Here is a 13,449-nt window from a genome sequence, read left to right on the forward strand (position 1 = left end):
TGGTGAAATGTCTTCTCAAATATTTTGCTTATTTTTTTCAATGTTGTCTTCTTATTGTTGAGCTGTAGGTGTTCTCTATATGTTCTGGATACAAGTCCACTGAAGGATAGATGTTCTCCCACTTCCCCAAACTATATAAGCACATTTTAAATGTTAATAAATATTACCAAGTTGCTCAAGAGGCGGCATCAATCTATATTCCCACCAACCGTGTATGGGAATGCTGGTTTCTCAGCATCCTCACAAACATAGGATGCTGATCTTTGTTACTCTAAGAGATGAAAAAGATCACATGATTTTTAATTTGCCTTCCTTTAATCATTAGGAGAAGCATGTCATCATATATTTATTGACCAGTGCTTTTCCTCTTCTAAGAGTTATGTTTTCTTGTTGAAATCTTGCATTTTTCAATTTTGCATCCCTTAAGCCCTAGTCATTATTAAACATCCAGGGAATGTTTGTTGATTGAGTGACATATAATGCTGTGAAGAATAAATGAAGTAATGTATCTAAAATACTAAATTGATAATCAGTGACCAATTAATATTATTAGTTGAATCCAACTCTGGAGTCAGGAGGTGAGCACTATAATGCTCTTGAATTCTTCCCTCCAGGAACCCGGATGGTTGTTGTGAACTCTAGGATTCCAAGAGGCCTGATTTCTTCTGGTCCTCTCACTGTGTGTTTTAGGGTAAATCACTTAAGTTTCCCTTCCATTTCTCTGCAACAGTCTACAAGGTGTATCATGATTTTTGGAAAGGGTTATTAGGTGAAAGACATGAAATTAATTTACAGTAAGGATATATTCCTGTATTACTTGGATAATTAAAATAATTTTAAAAATTAAATGCAAACATTTATGAGGATGAGGGGGAGAATAAAACTACAGAGATAAGGACAAGACTGAAAAAAGAAGCTGGCTGCCCTTTTGATGGCCTTAAATTTCATTTAAAAATATGTGACTTCATACTTGGCCCAGCCTCTTTTCCATCTTTTCCCCAACTCTTTATCGCCCTCTACTGCTCAGGTTGTTTCAGGACTAAGGCTAAGTGAAATGAACTAGTTACAGAAAGACAAATACTGTGTAATTCCACATATATGAGGTATCTAAAATATGATTAAGGGAATATGATTAAGGGAATAGAATCTGGAACAAAATTCAGCACTGTTTTCAACTATTACAACCTTATTACTACTGCAACCAGTACAGCTACTGTGTTTCAGTTATCGTGTTCCACAGCCATTCATTCCTTAGGTCGTTCATGTTGGAGGAAGGGCGTGGGTCTGGGAGAAAAATAGAGATGAACCAGACTTTTCATTGCACTTGTAGAGACTTATGAATATTGGTTTGTTCAGCTACACCTGGCAAATAGTAGGTGCTCAAAATACTTGTTGAATGAATAAACAAATGCCTTCCTCCTAAACTGCAAGCTCTTTGAGACCATACTTTCTAGCTGAGCCCAGCTTGGTCACCAGGACCAAGCACTTAATGAGGCACGCGGTAGGAGCTTAGAGATTATCGAACTGGAATGAATAGATGAGAAATAAATGACTGTAGGCAGAGAGTCATTAAGGCCACAAGGTTGGCACAAATAAAGCGCTGCAGCAAGACTGCTACCAGTTTTAGGAATGATCTGACCAAAGGAAAAGACGGGACGGCCAAAGACAGACAACCCGGGAACAGCCACGAAGCCCACGTTCTCGGCGCCCCGCCTTCGGAACGCGCGGGTGTGGGCTGACCTCGGCGGCACGCCCCTCCCAGGCCCCGCCCCCGCCGGCTCACGTGATCGCGTGCGGCGCGGCCGCCGGCAGAGCGGCGGGGTGATTTTGGCTGGGCGAGCAGGAGCCATGGCGGGCGTGGTGGACTTTCAGGACGAGGAGCAGGTGAAGTCCTTTCTGGAGAACATGGAGGTGGAGTGCAACTACCAGTGCTACCGCGAGAAGGACCCGGACGGTGAGCGCCGGAGGCACGGCCTGGGGACACGTGGGGGGACGGGGGAGGGGCGGGGGCTGGACGGGCACGTGAGCGGCCTCAGAGTGGATCTGGAAGGTGTCAGGGGTCTGTGGGACTCCGGCGGCCTTGTGTATGTTTGGGAGGGGCGTGTTGGGTTCCACGAGGGGCTCGCAGCGGGGTCATGCTCTGCGGGGGCAGCGCCTGGAGGCCCGGCGGGAAGGAAGAGAAGCGTTTGGGCATTTGGGGTAGAGGCACTGGGCCTACATCAGAGAACTGGTAAAATGTCCTGTCCTCATGGGGCTTACATTCTAGTGGGGGGAATTGGGCAATAAACATAAGGAAAAGAGATGAAATAGTGTGTTAGAAATTAGTAGATGCAATGGGGAAAAGAATTGACTGAAGGGTATCAGGAGGGCGATTTAAAATGGAGTGACCAAGGAGAATCATTGAGAAAGTGGCATTTGAACGAAGTATTGAAGGGAAGGGAGAGCCATGCCAGGCAGAGGTACCGGCTAGTAAAAAGGCTCTGAGGCATGAGTGTGCCCTTGTGTTCTGGGAACATTGGGTTGACTTCAGTGTGGGTGGATGATGTCCAGAAGAGACCGCCCAAAACAGCCAGTACCTTTGGGTAGTTTTCGTCTTCCTACTTTATTTTTATAAAGAAGAAAAAAAAGAGGCAGTGGCCTTGCCTTCTAATAACTTGCAGTCTAGCTTGAAGCTGACCAGACTATACAGATTTGCTCTGCAGTAGGATGGCTTAAACAGAACCTAGAGTTATTCTTCGAGGGCTGGTCCACGTCTTAAGTGTAGAGAGAATTCACAGGAGTTGGAGTCACTGAGAGCAGGATGGCTGGGGGAAACTTCTGGAAGAGGTCAGGAGGAATAGACAATAGTGTTGAGTAAATGGAGCCGAGGGAGAGAAGATGATGCTGTATTTGGAAGGTTGAAATGAAAATGTCTTCAGGAATAAGAGGGCTCTGGGCCGAAGTGTGTCAGACCTGGAATGCTAGGGTAAAGCTGTAGTAGGACTGTATCCTGTAAGCTGTGGAGAGCCCTGCATATTTTCGGACTCTAGAGATACACCGACCAGTGCAGTGGGGAAAGGTGGGCACTTTAGAAAGAGCCTGAGAGGAGGCTGTAGTTACTATAGCTACTTCTTCAAAAATCATTTCTCAATGGACTACTGACATAGCCTTCTAATATGACTCTCCATTTACACCTTCACTCCCTTAAAAATCTGTTCTTTACTTACAGACTAGTATTTTAATTTTAATTTTGTTACATTAAATGTTTATTAGATTTTTAAATAACAAAAATAACACATTTGTTGTTATCAGTGCTGGAGCATGTCCCCTCACACTTAACTTCCACCATATTCATCCAGACATACACAAACATATACACTAAAGTAACCTTTTAAAAATATAGATTGAATCATGTCACTTCCCTTCTTAAAAGTCCTCCAGTAACCACTGACCATTGACTTGATATAAAATCCTAATTCCCTCCTATCTTCTCCAAGGCCCTGTGATTTGGTCCCTGCCTTATCCTCCTCATTTCCTGCCCCTTTCCTCCTGGATCCAGCCACGCTATACCTTATTTGTGCCAAGGTTATTCCTTCCCTTTGGATTTTTTTAAAATTTACTGTTCCTTGTGCCCGGGACTTTCTGCCTCCTCCCCGTTTCATTGTCTTCAAATGGCTAGTTCATTCTTGTTATTCATGTCTCAGCTCAGATATCAGTCCTCGAGAGGCCCCCTGATCACCCAATCTATGTTAACCATCCCCCCAACGTGCACAACAAACTGTCTTATCATCCTGCTTTATTTGTCATGATATTTATTACTGTTTGAATGCATCTTGTTCACCTATTTACTTGTTTATTGTGTTTCCTCCTCTAGAATGTAATTTTTAGGAGGGGAAGTGACTGTATTCCCAGCAACTAAAACAGAGTCTGATACATTGATGCAAATAGATGCTCAAATATTAGTTGAATGAAAATGAATGAGAGATGGGTGTTACTGTGGATGAAGAAAAGGGACAGAGAGGAGAGATATTAAGGAGAGGCTTGCTGGGACTAGAGACTGCCAAGGAGGCCGAGTCTATTTCCAACTCCTTTGGTAGCTGCCATTTTGACTGTTTCTTTGGGCTTTCTTTTGGGCTCATGTTACCAGCCTGGCCAAGGATTAAGGCATAGTTGTCAAAGCACCCCTTTCTTGCTACTAACCCATGAGCCCTGTTGATTTTCAGTGTTTTACTGCTGAAATTCCTGAGAAGTTCTCAAAGTTAGCAAAGTTTCTATCGTGGAAGTAAGTATGTCTTTGGGCCTGGATGACAAGGAGCAGAAGGGCTCCACCAGAAGGGCTGGGGAATAGTGAAGCCAGTGCAGAGGCCAAGGTCTCCCCAGTGTGTACATTGCTCGGTCCCAGACTTAGGGTGGACAATGCCATTTGTAGGAGTGGCTGTACACCACCTGCATTCTTTGTGGTGAGGTCACCTTGCCGTGCCTCAGGAGGAGAGAGGCTGGTCCTAAGTAAAAGGCACACCTGGACTCCTCCCACCCCCGCTTGCCCCAGACATGAAGAACAGCTTGTGCCTTTTCCTCCCAGGTTGCTATCGGCTGGTAGACTATCTGGAAGGGATCCAGAAGAATTTTGATGAGGCTGCCAAGGTGCTGAAGTTCAACTGTGAAGAGAACAAACACAGTGATAGCTGCTATAAACTGGGGGCCTATTATGTGACTGGAAAAGGTAAGGAGGGGCCTACTTTCTTCAGTCCTCATGGTTGATGGTGGTGCTGGCATCACATCCTGAGCCTCATGCTGAGTCCACTTCACAGAATATAGGTAAAAGCCTCAGCATGTGCCTGGCAGAGAGAAAGGGGCCAATAATTAATTCCTTTCCATCTGTCTTTTCTCTTCATGTCCCAATTGCAGTTGGTAGTGAGTAGTTTTTAAGTTATCTATTTAACAAATTATCCCAACAAACCTATCATTTCCTGTAGTTTCTGTGGGCCTGGAATTTGGGAGTAGCTGAGCTCTGTGCCTCAGGGTCTCTCAGTGAGTTGCAGTCTAGACATTAGCCAGGGAGCCAGGGCTGTAGTCCTTTGAAGGCTTGGCTGGAGCTGGAGTTTCCACTTCTAAGCTGGCTTGCTCGCATGGCTGTCAGTGAAGGCTTCTGTTCCTTGTCAGCTGTTAGCAGGAGTCCTCAGTTCCTTGTGACATGGCTCTCTCCCTGGGTACTTGTGTGTCCTCATAACATGGCATCTGGCTTCCTCCAGAGTGAGTGGTCTGAAAGAGAGAGCAAGATAGAATCCACAGTGTCTTTAATAACCTACACCAGGAAGTCACATGCGTTTCATTTCTATTTATTAGAAGTGAGCCAGTAAATTTAGCTTACATTAATTGGAGAGAACTTAAGTTCCATCTCTTGAAGGAAGGAATATCAGGAATTTGTGGGCATATTTTAAAACCACCACGAATAAGGAGTATAACCTTAGACAGGCAGCTTTTTTTTTTTGCTCACTAAATCTTGAGCTGCCTGAGAATATGATTCATTCATCCCTTGTTCCTAGTGCCCAGTGAAGCCTAGTTAGAAGGCCGTTCAGTGAAAGTTTGATGAAATGGATGTCTTTTGTTTGTTTTGTTAGTGGCAGTACTGGGAATTGAACCCAGGACCTTGTGCATGCTAAGCACAAGCTCTACCACTCTTAACTGTTTTTTTCCCCAAATTATTATACCCTTGTTGTCTTCCAGTTTAGCAAGTGGTGTCTCTCTCTACCTGGTAGCTCATGGCCAGTTTATCTCCAGAATATGTCTCAAATCTGTTGTGTCTCTCCGTTTCCTGCTGCCACACTTAACCCAGGTTGCCTTCCTCTCCTGCTTCATTATATTTAAGAGATTAATGCAGGTCCCCAATCTTCTTTCCATAAAGCAATTAAAATGAACTTTTAAGGATATAAACCATGGATTCGATAAAATATAGAAAGCACCTGTTGTACAATGTTTTCAAGACATTGGAAAACAGTGTAGTACTACGATCCCAGAGAAAAGGGAAACCCAAAAGATGAGCCCTATCCATGATTGCTTTGTCTTTCTGCCTAGAGGTAGTTTCCAGATTAGGCACAGATTGGTGGAAGGCAAGTAAAGTATGATAATCTTGCTGAACTGATAAGGCTGCTGGAGTTTGCCAGACAAGTTACCAGAGAAGGAATTATGCAGAGAAGGAGCTCCAGATATCCACACGGGGTGCTCTTATTTACGTCTTTGGCCCAATGTTAAACAGCACATACATAGCAGGGAATTCTGAGAGACCTTGCAGTGAAAAGCTACTAGGGAGCTGTGAACTGAGAAGAGTTTCCAGAGATTTCACAGCGTTTTGGGAATGGTTTGAATTCCATCAGCCAGAGTGGAGAGACCTCATTAAATACCACAGACATTCACCTGAGACTCCGGAAAGGTTCCAAAACTTAAAAACAATCCTGAAAAGGATCAGGCTGATTCACCAGTAACTTAGCTATCTGCCAGAATTAAACTCAACAGTTTTTAGTAAAACGCAAGAGATTTATGCGATCTGAAGAGAAACAAGAATATAGCAGTCTGTAAATGAGTACAACAAAATTCAGACTGAACAAAGTATTATGTACAATGTTCAGCATAAAATACGAAATTACAAAACAAAAAAGCTGTCAATAAAAATAGACTCAGGTGTGACAGGGATGTTGGAATTAATGGTCAAATATTTTTAAACAAGTGTGAATAATATGTTAAAGGTTTAAGTAAAAGATGGACACAGTGAACAGATGAGAAATCTCATCAGAGAAATTGAAAGTATTAAAAAGAACCAAATGTGATCCTGCAATTGAAAAACATATTTGAAATGAAAATTTCACTGAACAGGCTTAACAGCAAATTAGGTACTTTAGAAGAAAATAATTAGTGAATTTGAAAGATCAGTGAACTTGAAGACAGGTTTGTAGATGTTATCTAAAGTGAAGCACTGAGAGAAAAGAACAAAGCCTCAACCTATGGGTTTCAGTATCCCTTAATCTATCCAGAAATAGAAGAGATTGGGGCAGAAAAAAATATTTGAAGAAATAATAGTACAAAATCTCCAAATTTGATGAAAAATATTACTCCACAGGTCCATGAGGCTCAGTGAACCCAAGCAGATAAGTAATGATAACCGCACCTAGACACACTATTACCATTTTGCTGAAAGTGAAAGGTAAAGAGAAAATCTTAAAAGCAGTCAGAGAAGACACATTGAGGGGAGCAGTGGCGAGAGTAACCACTGACTTCTTATCTGAGGCAACACAAGCCAGAAGACAAAGAACAACATCTTTTAAATGCTGAAGGAAAGAACTGTCAAACTTGAATTTTACTTTAGTAAAAATATTTTTAAAAATGAAGATGAAATCAATTCATTTTCTGATAAAAGCTGAGTGAATGAGTTGTTTCTTGTAACTATAAGAAAAATTAAATAGTTTGGGTTGAAGGAAAATGGTAACAGATGGAACCTAGGATCCATACAAAAGAATAAAGTGCCCTAGAATATACACATAAATTTAAGACATAAATATTTTTCCTTATTTCTTAATGACTTTAAAAGACTGAAGCAAAAACAGTAGTGTGTTATGGGGCTTATACTATATAGAATTAAAACAAAAAGGTAGTATACTTAGAAGTAATAGCAATAGTACAAAGGATTGAAATGTGGTAAATGAAAGTATACTGTTACAAGGTTCTTACATTATATGTGAAGTGGTGTAATATTCTTGGTAGATTGTACTAAGTTCAGGATACATATTATAATCACTAGATAAGCCGGTGATGAAGTATACTAAAAAACCAATGATGAGAATGAAATGGACTATTAGAAGTATACAATTCAAAATAATTGTAAGAAGGGAAAAGAAAGAACCAAAAACACTTGGGACAAATGGGAAACAAATAAGATTGTAGACTTAAACCCAGCTATATCAATAATTGCATTCAATGTAAGTAAATACTCCAGTAAAAGGCATAGATTAACAGGCTGGATATAAAAGCAAGACCTAACTCTGTACTGTTTAAATGGAAAGGTGTCAGGAATACATTCTCAAAACTGAAAGAACTCAGGGATATACAATTTACGAGTTTTCCTAGAAAAATCTATCTGATAACCAGTGAAGAGGTAAATCAAGAAAAATAATTCAGGAATGGAGAAACTCTTACGAAAAGACTGTTGAGCAGAATCCATTTAGAATACATATTGGGCTAGTTACGGTTACTGAATAGAATGTAAATATATAAACATTTATGGCATTTACTAAGCACTTATATACCGAGCTCTTTGTAATAACACTTGTAAGCTTCTGGCATGTGAGTTAGATACTATAATCCTTATTTCACAGATGGGGAAAACTAAGGGTTGTGGAGTTTAAGTAATAAGCTCAGTGGTAGAATGTGTGCTTAGCATGCACAAGGTCCAGGGTTCAATCCCCAGTACCTCCATTAAAATAATATCCAACACCCCCTCCCAAACCTCTAATCACACCCCCACCTCCCCGCAAGTTAAGTAATTTGTCTGTGGTCATGCTGCTGACAAGCAATGGAGCCACGACTGGAGCCTGGGTTTTCTGGCTGTAGAGCCCAGGCTTCATTAACCACTGTGCTGTGTGTCTCCCTAAGTTGAAATAACATCTGACAAAAAGTCAAAGGCAGGGGAAGAGAGGTGGGAGGAAGTGTGAGGTAACAGCCTCCTTATCTTCTGTAGTTGTGAATAAATAGTGTCTGAAATTTGGTTAAATACATACAAGCAGTGACTCTAGCCTTTTAATTTTTGATAATCTCTTTATAACTCTAGGGACTCATTTAGGACATTTCTCTGTTGAAGCAATATTCATTTGAAGTTTAGCAATTTCTTCAGTTTCACTTCAGTTTGGTTTTCTTAATGATAAATTCAAGTAAAATCAGTTACATTTTTTATTTACAAATAGCATACGAATGAAAAAATGCTCAGTATCGCTAATTATCAGAGAAATGCAAATCAAAATTACAATGAGGTGTCACCTCACACCAGTCAGAATGGTCATCATTAAAATAGTCCACAAATGATAAATGCTGGAGAGGGTGTGGAGAAAAAGGAACCCTCCTGCACTGCTGGTGGGAATGTAGTTTGGTGCAGCCATTGTGGAAATCAGTATGGAGATTCCTCAAAAAACTAAAAGTAGACTTACCTTATGATCCAGCAATCCCACTCCTGGGCATGTACCTGGAGGGAACTCTAATTCAAAAAGATACATGCACCCCAGTGTTCGTAGCAGAACTATATACAATAGTCAGGACATGGAAACAAGCTAAATGTCATCAACAAGATGACTGGATAAAGAAGTTGCGGTGTACACACACACACACACACACACACACACACACACACACACACACTGGAATACTACTCAGCCATAAAAAATAAAATAATGCCATTTGCAGCAACATAGATGGACCTGGATATTGTCAGACTAAGTGAAGTAAGCCAGAAAGAGAAAGAAAAATACCATATGATATTACTTATGTGTGGAACCTAAAAAATGACACAAATGAACTTATTTACAAAAGAGAAACAAGACTCATAGACATAGAAAACAAACTTAAGGTTACCAGGGGAAGAAGATGGTGGGAAGAGAAATAAATTGGGAGTTCAAGATTTGTAGATATTAACTACTATATATAAAAAACAAGTTTCTACTATATAGCACAGAGAACTATATTCAATATCTTGTAGTAACATAATGAAAAAGAATATGAAAAGGAATATATGTATGTACATCTACGACTGAAACATTGTGCTGTACAGCAGTTGACACAGCATTGTAAACTGACTATACTTCAATTAAAAAAAATAGCATGTGTAATCAAGTTTTGCAAAGTACAGTTCACCCTTGAACACCGTGGATATTTAAACTATGCAGGTCCACTTACACATAGATTTTTTTTCAGTAACAATCACAATGGTAATACTACACGATCTTCTGTTGGTTGAATCTGCGGATGTGGAGGAACCGAGTTTAGGGAGGACTGGCTCTGTTATTCTTGGATTTTTGACTGTGTAGAGGGTGGGCGTCCCTAATCGCAACATTGTTCAAGGGTCAGCTATACTTCTGTCTGGCTATCCATTCAGCCAGGCAACATTTAATCTGAACACATGCTACAAAGATGACTGGAATGGTGTTCTTTTAATGATAATGATGGTTATTTCTAGGTGGTGTATTTGGAGTGATTTCTTTAAAAGCTAATGCTGAAATAGCTAAAATGTTTCTATTTTTGAGAATGGGGGATTTTGAGAGTGAGAGTTTGAGATGTTCCACTGAGGAGAAAAAAACAAACCTAAAGAAAAAAGTGAGCTCTGTCATTACCTCTGCTTAGAATGACCCGTTAGCGGTTTCCCATTGCTCCTAAGGATTAAGTAGAAGATCCTTAATGAGACCCGTCAGACCCTGTCCGCCTCTCCAGCCTCCCTTCCTTAGTGATTTCTGATTTCTAGCACTTGGGCTCCTTTTTTCTTTGTATTCTACTCCTGCTGCCTGGAGCAGTTTTCTTTTCCTCCTTTTTTCCCCCTCTCACTCCATTATTTCTTTTTCTTTTTTTCATTATATCACAGCTCAGATGTCACTTCTTTGAGGAAACTTTCCTTGACCTCACCTCCTTGTTTAGTTCAGAGCCGTGATACATTCTTGTAGCATCCTGTGCTTTTTCTCCACATGCGTGTCACACTTGATGCATTTATTTGTGTGGTTGTGTAATGTCACTCATTAGACCATAAGATTCACAAGGGCAGGAACGGTACTGTTTGTTCCTCAGAACCTAGCACAGTAATTGGCAAACAGTATACATTCAGTATATATTTAAATTAATGAGCATTTAATGAAGTGCTTGTAAGATGCTGTGATCTTGCTGTAACTCCCAGAGGTGGATATTATCATCCTTTCACCCCTTTTACCTGTTAGGGCTTCCTTGTACCCCATCCCATTTGAACAAAAGATCCTGAGGCTAAAAAAAGCTGGAGGGTCTGCACACTCTACCAGGCCACCTTCCTTTCATGCTGCCTTAACTCAAAGTGTATCAACTTTATTTAGGAATTGTTTCCTAACTTTGGCCTGAGACATTCAAGTTCTGCCCTGGCTTGGGTTGACTTTTTTTTCCCTTCCTCCCAGGTGGGCTGACCCAGGACCTGAAAGCTGCCTCCAGCTGCTTTCTGATGGCATGTGAGAAGCCCGGAAAGAAGTCTGTGGAGGCCTGCCATAATGTTGGTCTCCTAGCACACGATGGACAGGTCAATGAGGATGGCCAGCCCAATCTGGAGAGGGCCAGGGACTACTACACAAGGGCCTGCGATGGCAGCTATGCCCCTAGCTGCTTCAACCTCAGTGCCATGTTCCTGCAGGGCGCCCCCGGCTTCCCCAAGGACATGGGCCTGGCATGTAAATACTCACTGAAAGCCTGCGACCTGGGCCATGTCTGGGCATGTGCCAACGCCAGCCGCATGTACAAGCTGGGGGATGGTGTTGATAAGGACGAAGCCAAGGCTGAGGAGCTGAAAAATCGGGCCCGGCAGCTGCACAAAGAACAGCAGAAAAATGTCCAGCCTTTAACATTTGGGTAGTGTGGCCTGCCCTCCTGTGCAACAGGCAGCTTGAGGCTGGCACCTCCTATTTCTAATGCAGCCCTTGGAGGTCAGCCTGCTGGAGCAGGAAGACTTGGGACTTAATATCGGTAACTCTGGTTACATAGACTCGTTGCCCCAGAGTGTTACCTACTGGGATGTAGTCTGAAATGTTTATTTCAGTCAGTATTCCTTTATCTGGACTATTCTGTGAAGACATCCACATTTATGGGATTTTGGTTGTCAGATTTCTTGCAGCTCTGAAAAACAGCATACCAGTGAGCCATGGAGACTATGGGGGTGGGGAGGAGAGACAATGAGGAGGAAGTTGAAAAATTAGCAGCCCCAGGGCCTGAAGGAATCAGACATGATCATCATCATCGTTTTGGTTGGGAGGGCTTGAAAAGGTTATCTTGGTTTACATAATAGAGGGTTTCAGTAGCTAAGAGCAGTTAAATAGTCATGACTGCCACCCTCTGACTTATGTAGTCATTGATATGGGCTTCCTTTTTGCCTTTAGAGTCAGATCTTCCAATAAATTCAGAGATTGGGAGTTACATGTGACGTGGAAGTTAAAGGTGGTTATGCTTCAGGGTTGCTAAAGAGAATGACAGGTGAGCCTTCCTGTAGTGGAGGCATTCACATGCTGAAAATCAACATCCTCAGTCCATTCACCTGGCACTGCTTCCCACTCTGAGGAAGCAGATTTTTCCCAAGGTAATTTCAACTAGGGAATTGTAAGCAAGTGGTTTATGACACATTTTGTCCCTCAAAAACTGAGCCTTTTTAACTGTCCCTGTGAATAAAATATGTTGATTGATTAATGATTTATGTCGTTAGTGTTCTCTCCAGATCCTGGGTAGGGTAGAGATTATGTTCTTTGTGGTGGTCGGGCCTTTTCTTATGTTTGCTTTCTCTGTTATCTTCTTAACTTGTCACTAGGGGGCGAGCTTGTCATTTTCCTGTTGATAACAGGATCGTTACTTCTGTCACCACTTAATTGTTTTTGGGCTTCCAGTTTTGCAGCTGTCCTAGAAGGAAGGTGTGCTGTGTGGATGAAGGTACTTGTAAGCACAGATTTTCAAGTTGATAGAGGAGGGAGACTTTCCCAAGAGCAGAGAAGAACTTTAAAAAGTGAGTTTATTGTTTAAATGTAAAGTAGCTTTTGTTGTGTTTAAAATAAACAGTATAGACCAACAAGCATATGAAGAAATTCTCAGCATCACTTACGGAAACACAAATCAAAACCACATGAAATAATTACTTCACACGCATCAGGATGGATATTATCAAAAAAAAGAAAAGATAATGTGTTGGTGAGAATGTGGAGAAATTGGAAGCTTGTACACTTTTGGTGGGAATGTAAAATGGTACAGCCACTATGGAAAACAATATGGTATTTCCTCAAAAAATTAAACAATTACCATCTGATCCAGCAATTTCACTTCTGGGTACATAACCAGAAGAATTGATAGGAGGGCCTCCAAGAAATATTTGTACACCCGTGTTCGTAGGAGCATTCACAATAGCCAAAAGGTGGAAGCAACCCAAATGTTTATAGATGGGTGAATGGATAAACAAAATGTGGCACATACATACAATATAATGATAGCTGGCCTTGAAAGAAAGGAAATTCTGACACATCCTATAAAATGGATGAAACTTGAAGTGAAATAAACCACTTGCAAAAAGACAAATACTGTATGATTCCACTTAGATGAGGTATCTAACGTCATAAATACCTAAACCCTTAGACTGAAAGTAGAATGATGGTTGCCACAGGCTGGGGGGAGGGGGTAATGAGTAGTTGTTTAATGAGTAAAGCGTTTAAATTTAACGAGATGAAAAAGTTCTGG

At 41.3% G+C, this 13,449-nt stretch overlaps 1 protein-coding gene across 1 annotated transcript; it reads left to right on the forward strand.

The window, feature by feature from the left end:
- The first annotated feature begins 1,775 nt into the window (after nt 1-1,775).
- On the forward strand, nt 1,776-12,418 carry LOC105092971 (cytochrome c oxidase assembly factor 7). Its single transcript, XM_031465145.2, has 3 exons — nt 1,776-1,954; nt 4,562-4,702; nt 11,145-12,418. The coding sequence occupies exons 1-3, from the start codon at nt 1,849-1,851 to the stop codon at nt 11,591-11,593; spliced, it is 696 nt and encodes a 231-aa protein (XP_031321005.1). The 5' UTR covers nt 1,776-1,848; the 3' UTR covers nt 11,594-12,418.
- Nucleotides 12,419-13,449: the final 1,031 nt, after the last annotated feature.

Source organism: Camelus dromedarius, chromosome 14 (assembly GCF_036321535.1).
Source record: "Camelus dromedarius isolate mCamDro1 chromosome 14, mCamDro1.pat, whole genome shotgun sequence".
NCBI lineage: Eukaryota > Metazoa > Chordata > Mammalia > Artiodactyla > Camelidae > Camelus > Camelus dromedarius.

Bases quoted from the DNA above. Each gene is read 5' to 3' on its own strand.
- LOC105092971 (XM_031465145.2), top strand. From the start codon at position 1,849: ATGGCGGGCGTGGTGGACTTTCAGGACGAGGAGCAGGTGAAGTCCTTT. The intron at 1,955-4,561 runs GTGAGCGCCGGA...TTTTCCTCCCAG, and splicing joins CCGCGAGAAGGACCCGGACG to GTTGCTATCGGCTGGTAGAC. The intron at 4,703-11,144 runs GTAAGGAGGGGC...CCTTCCTCCCAG, and splicing joins CTATTATGTGACTGGAAAAG to GTGGGCTGACCCAGGACCTG.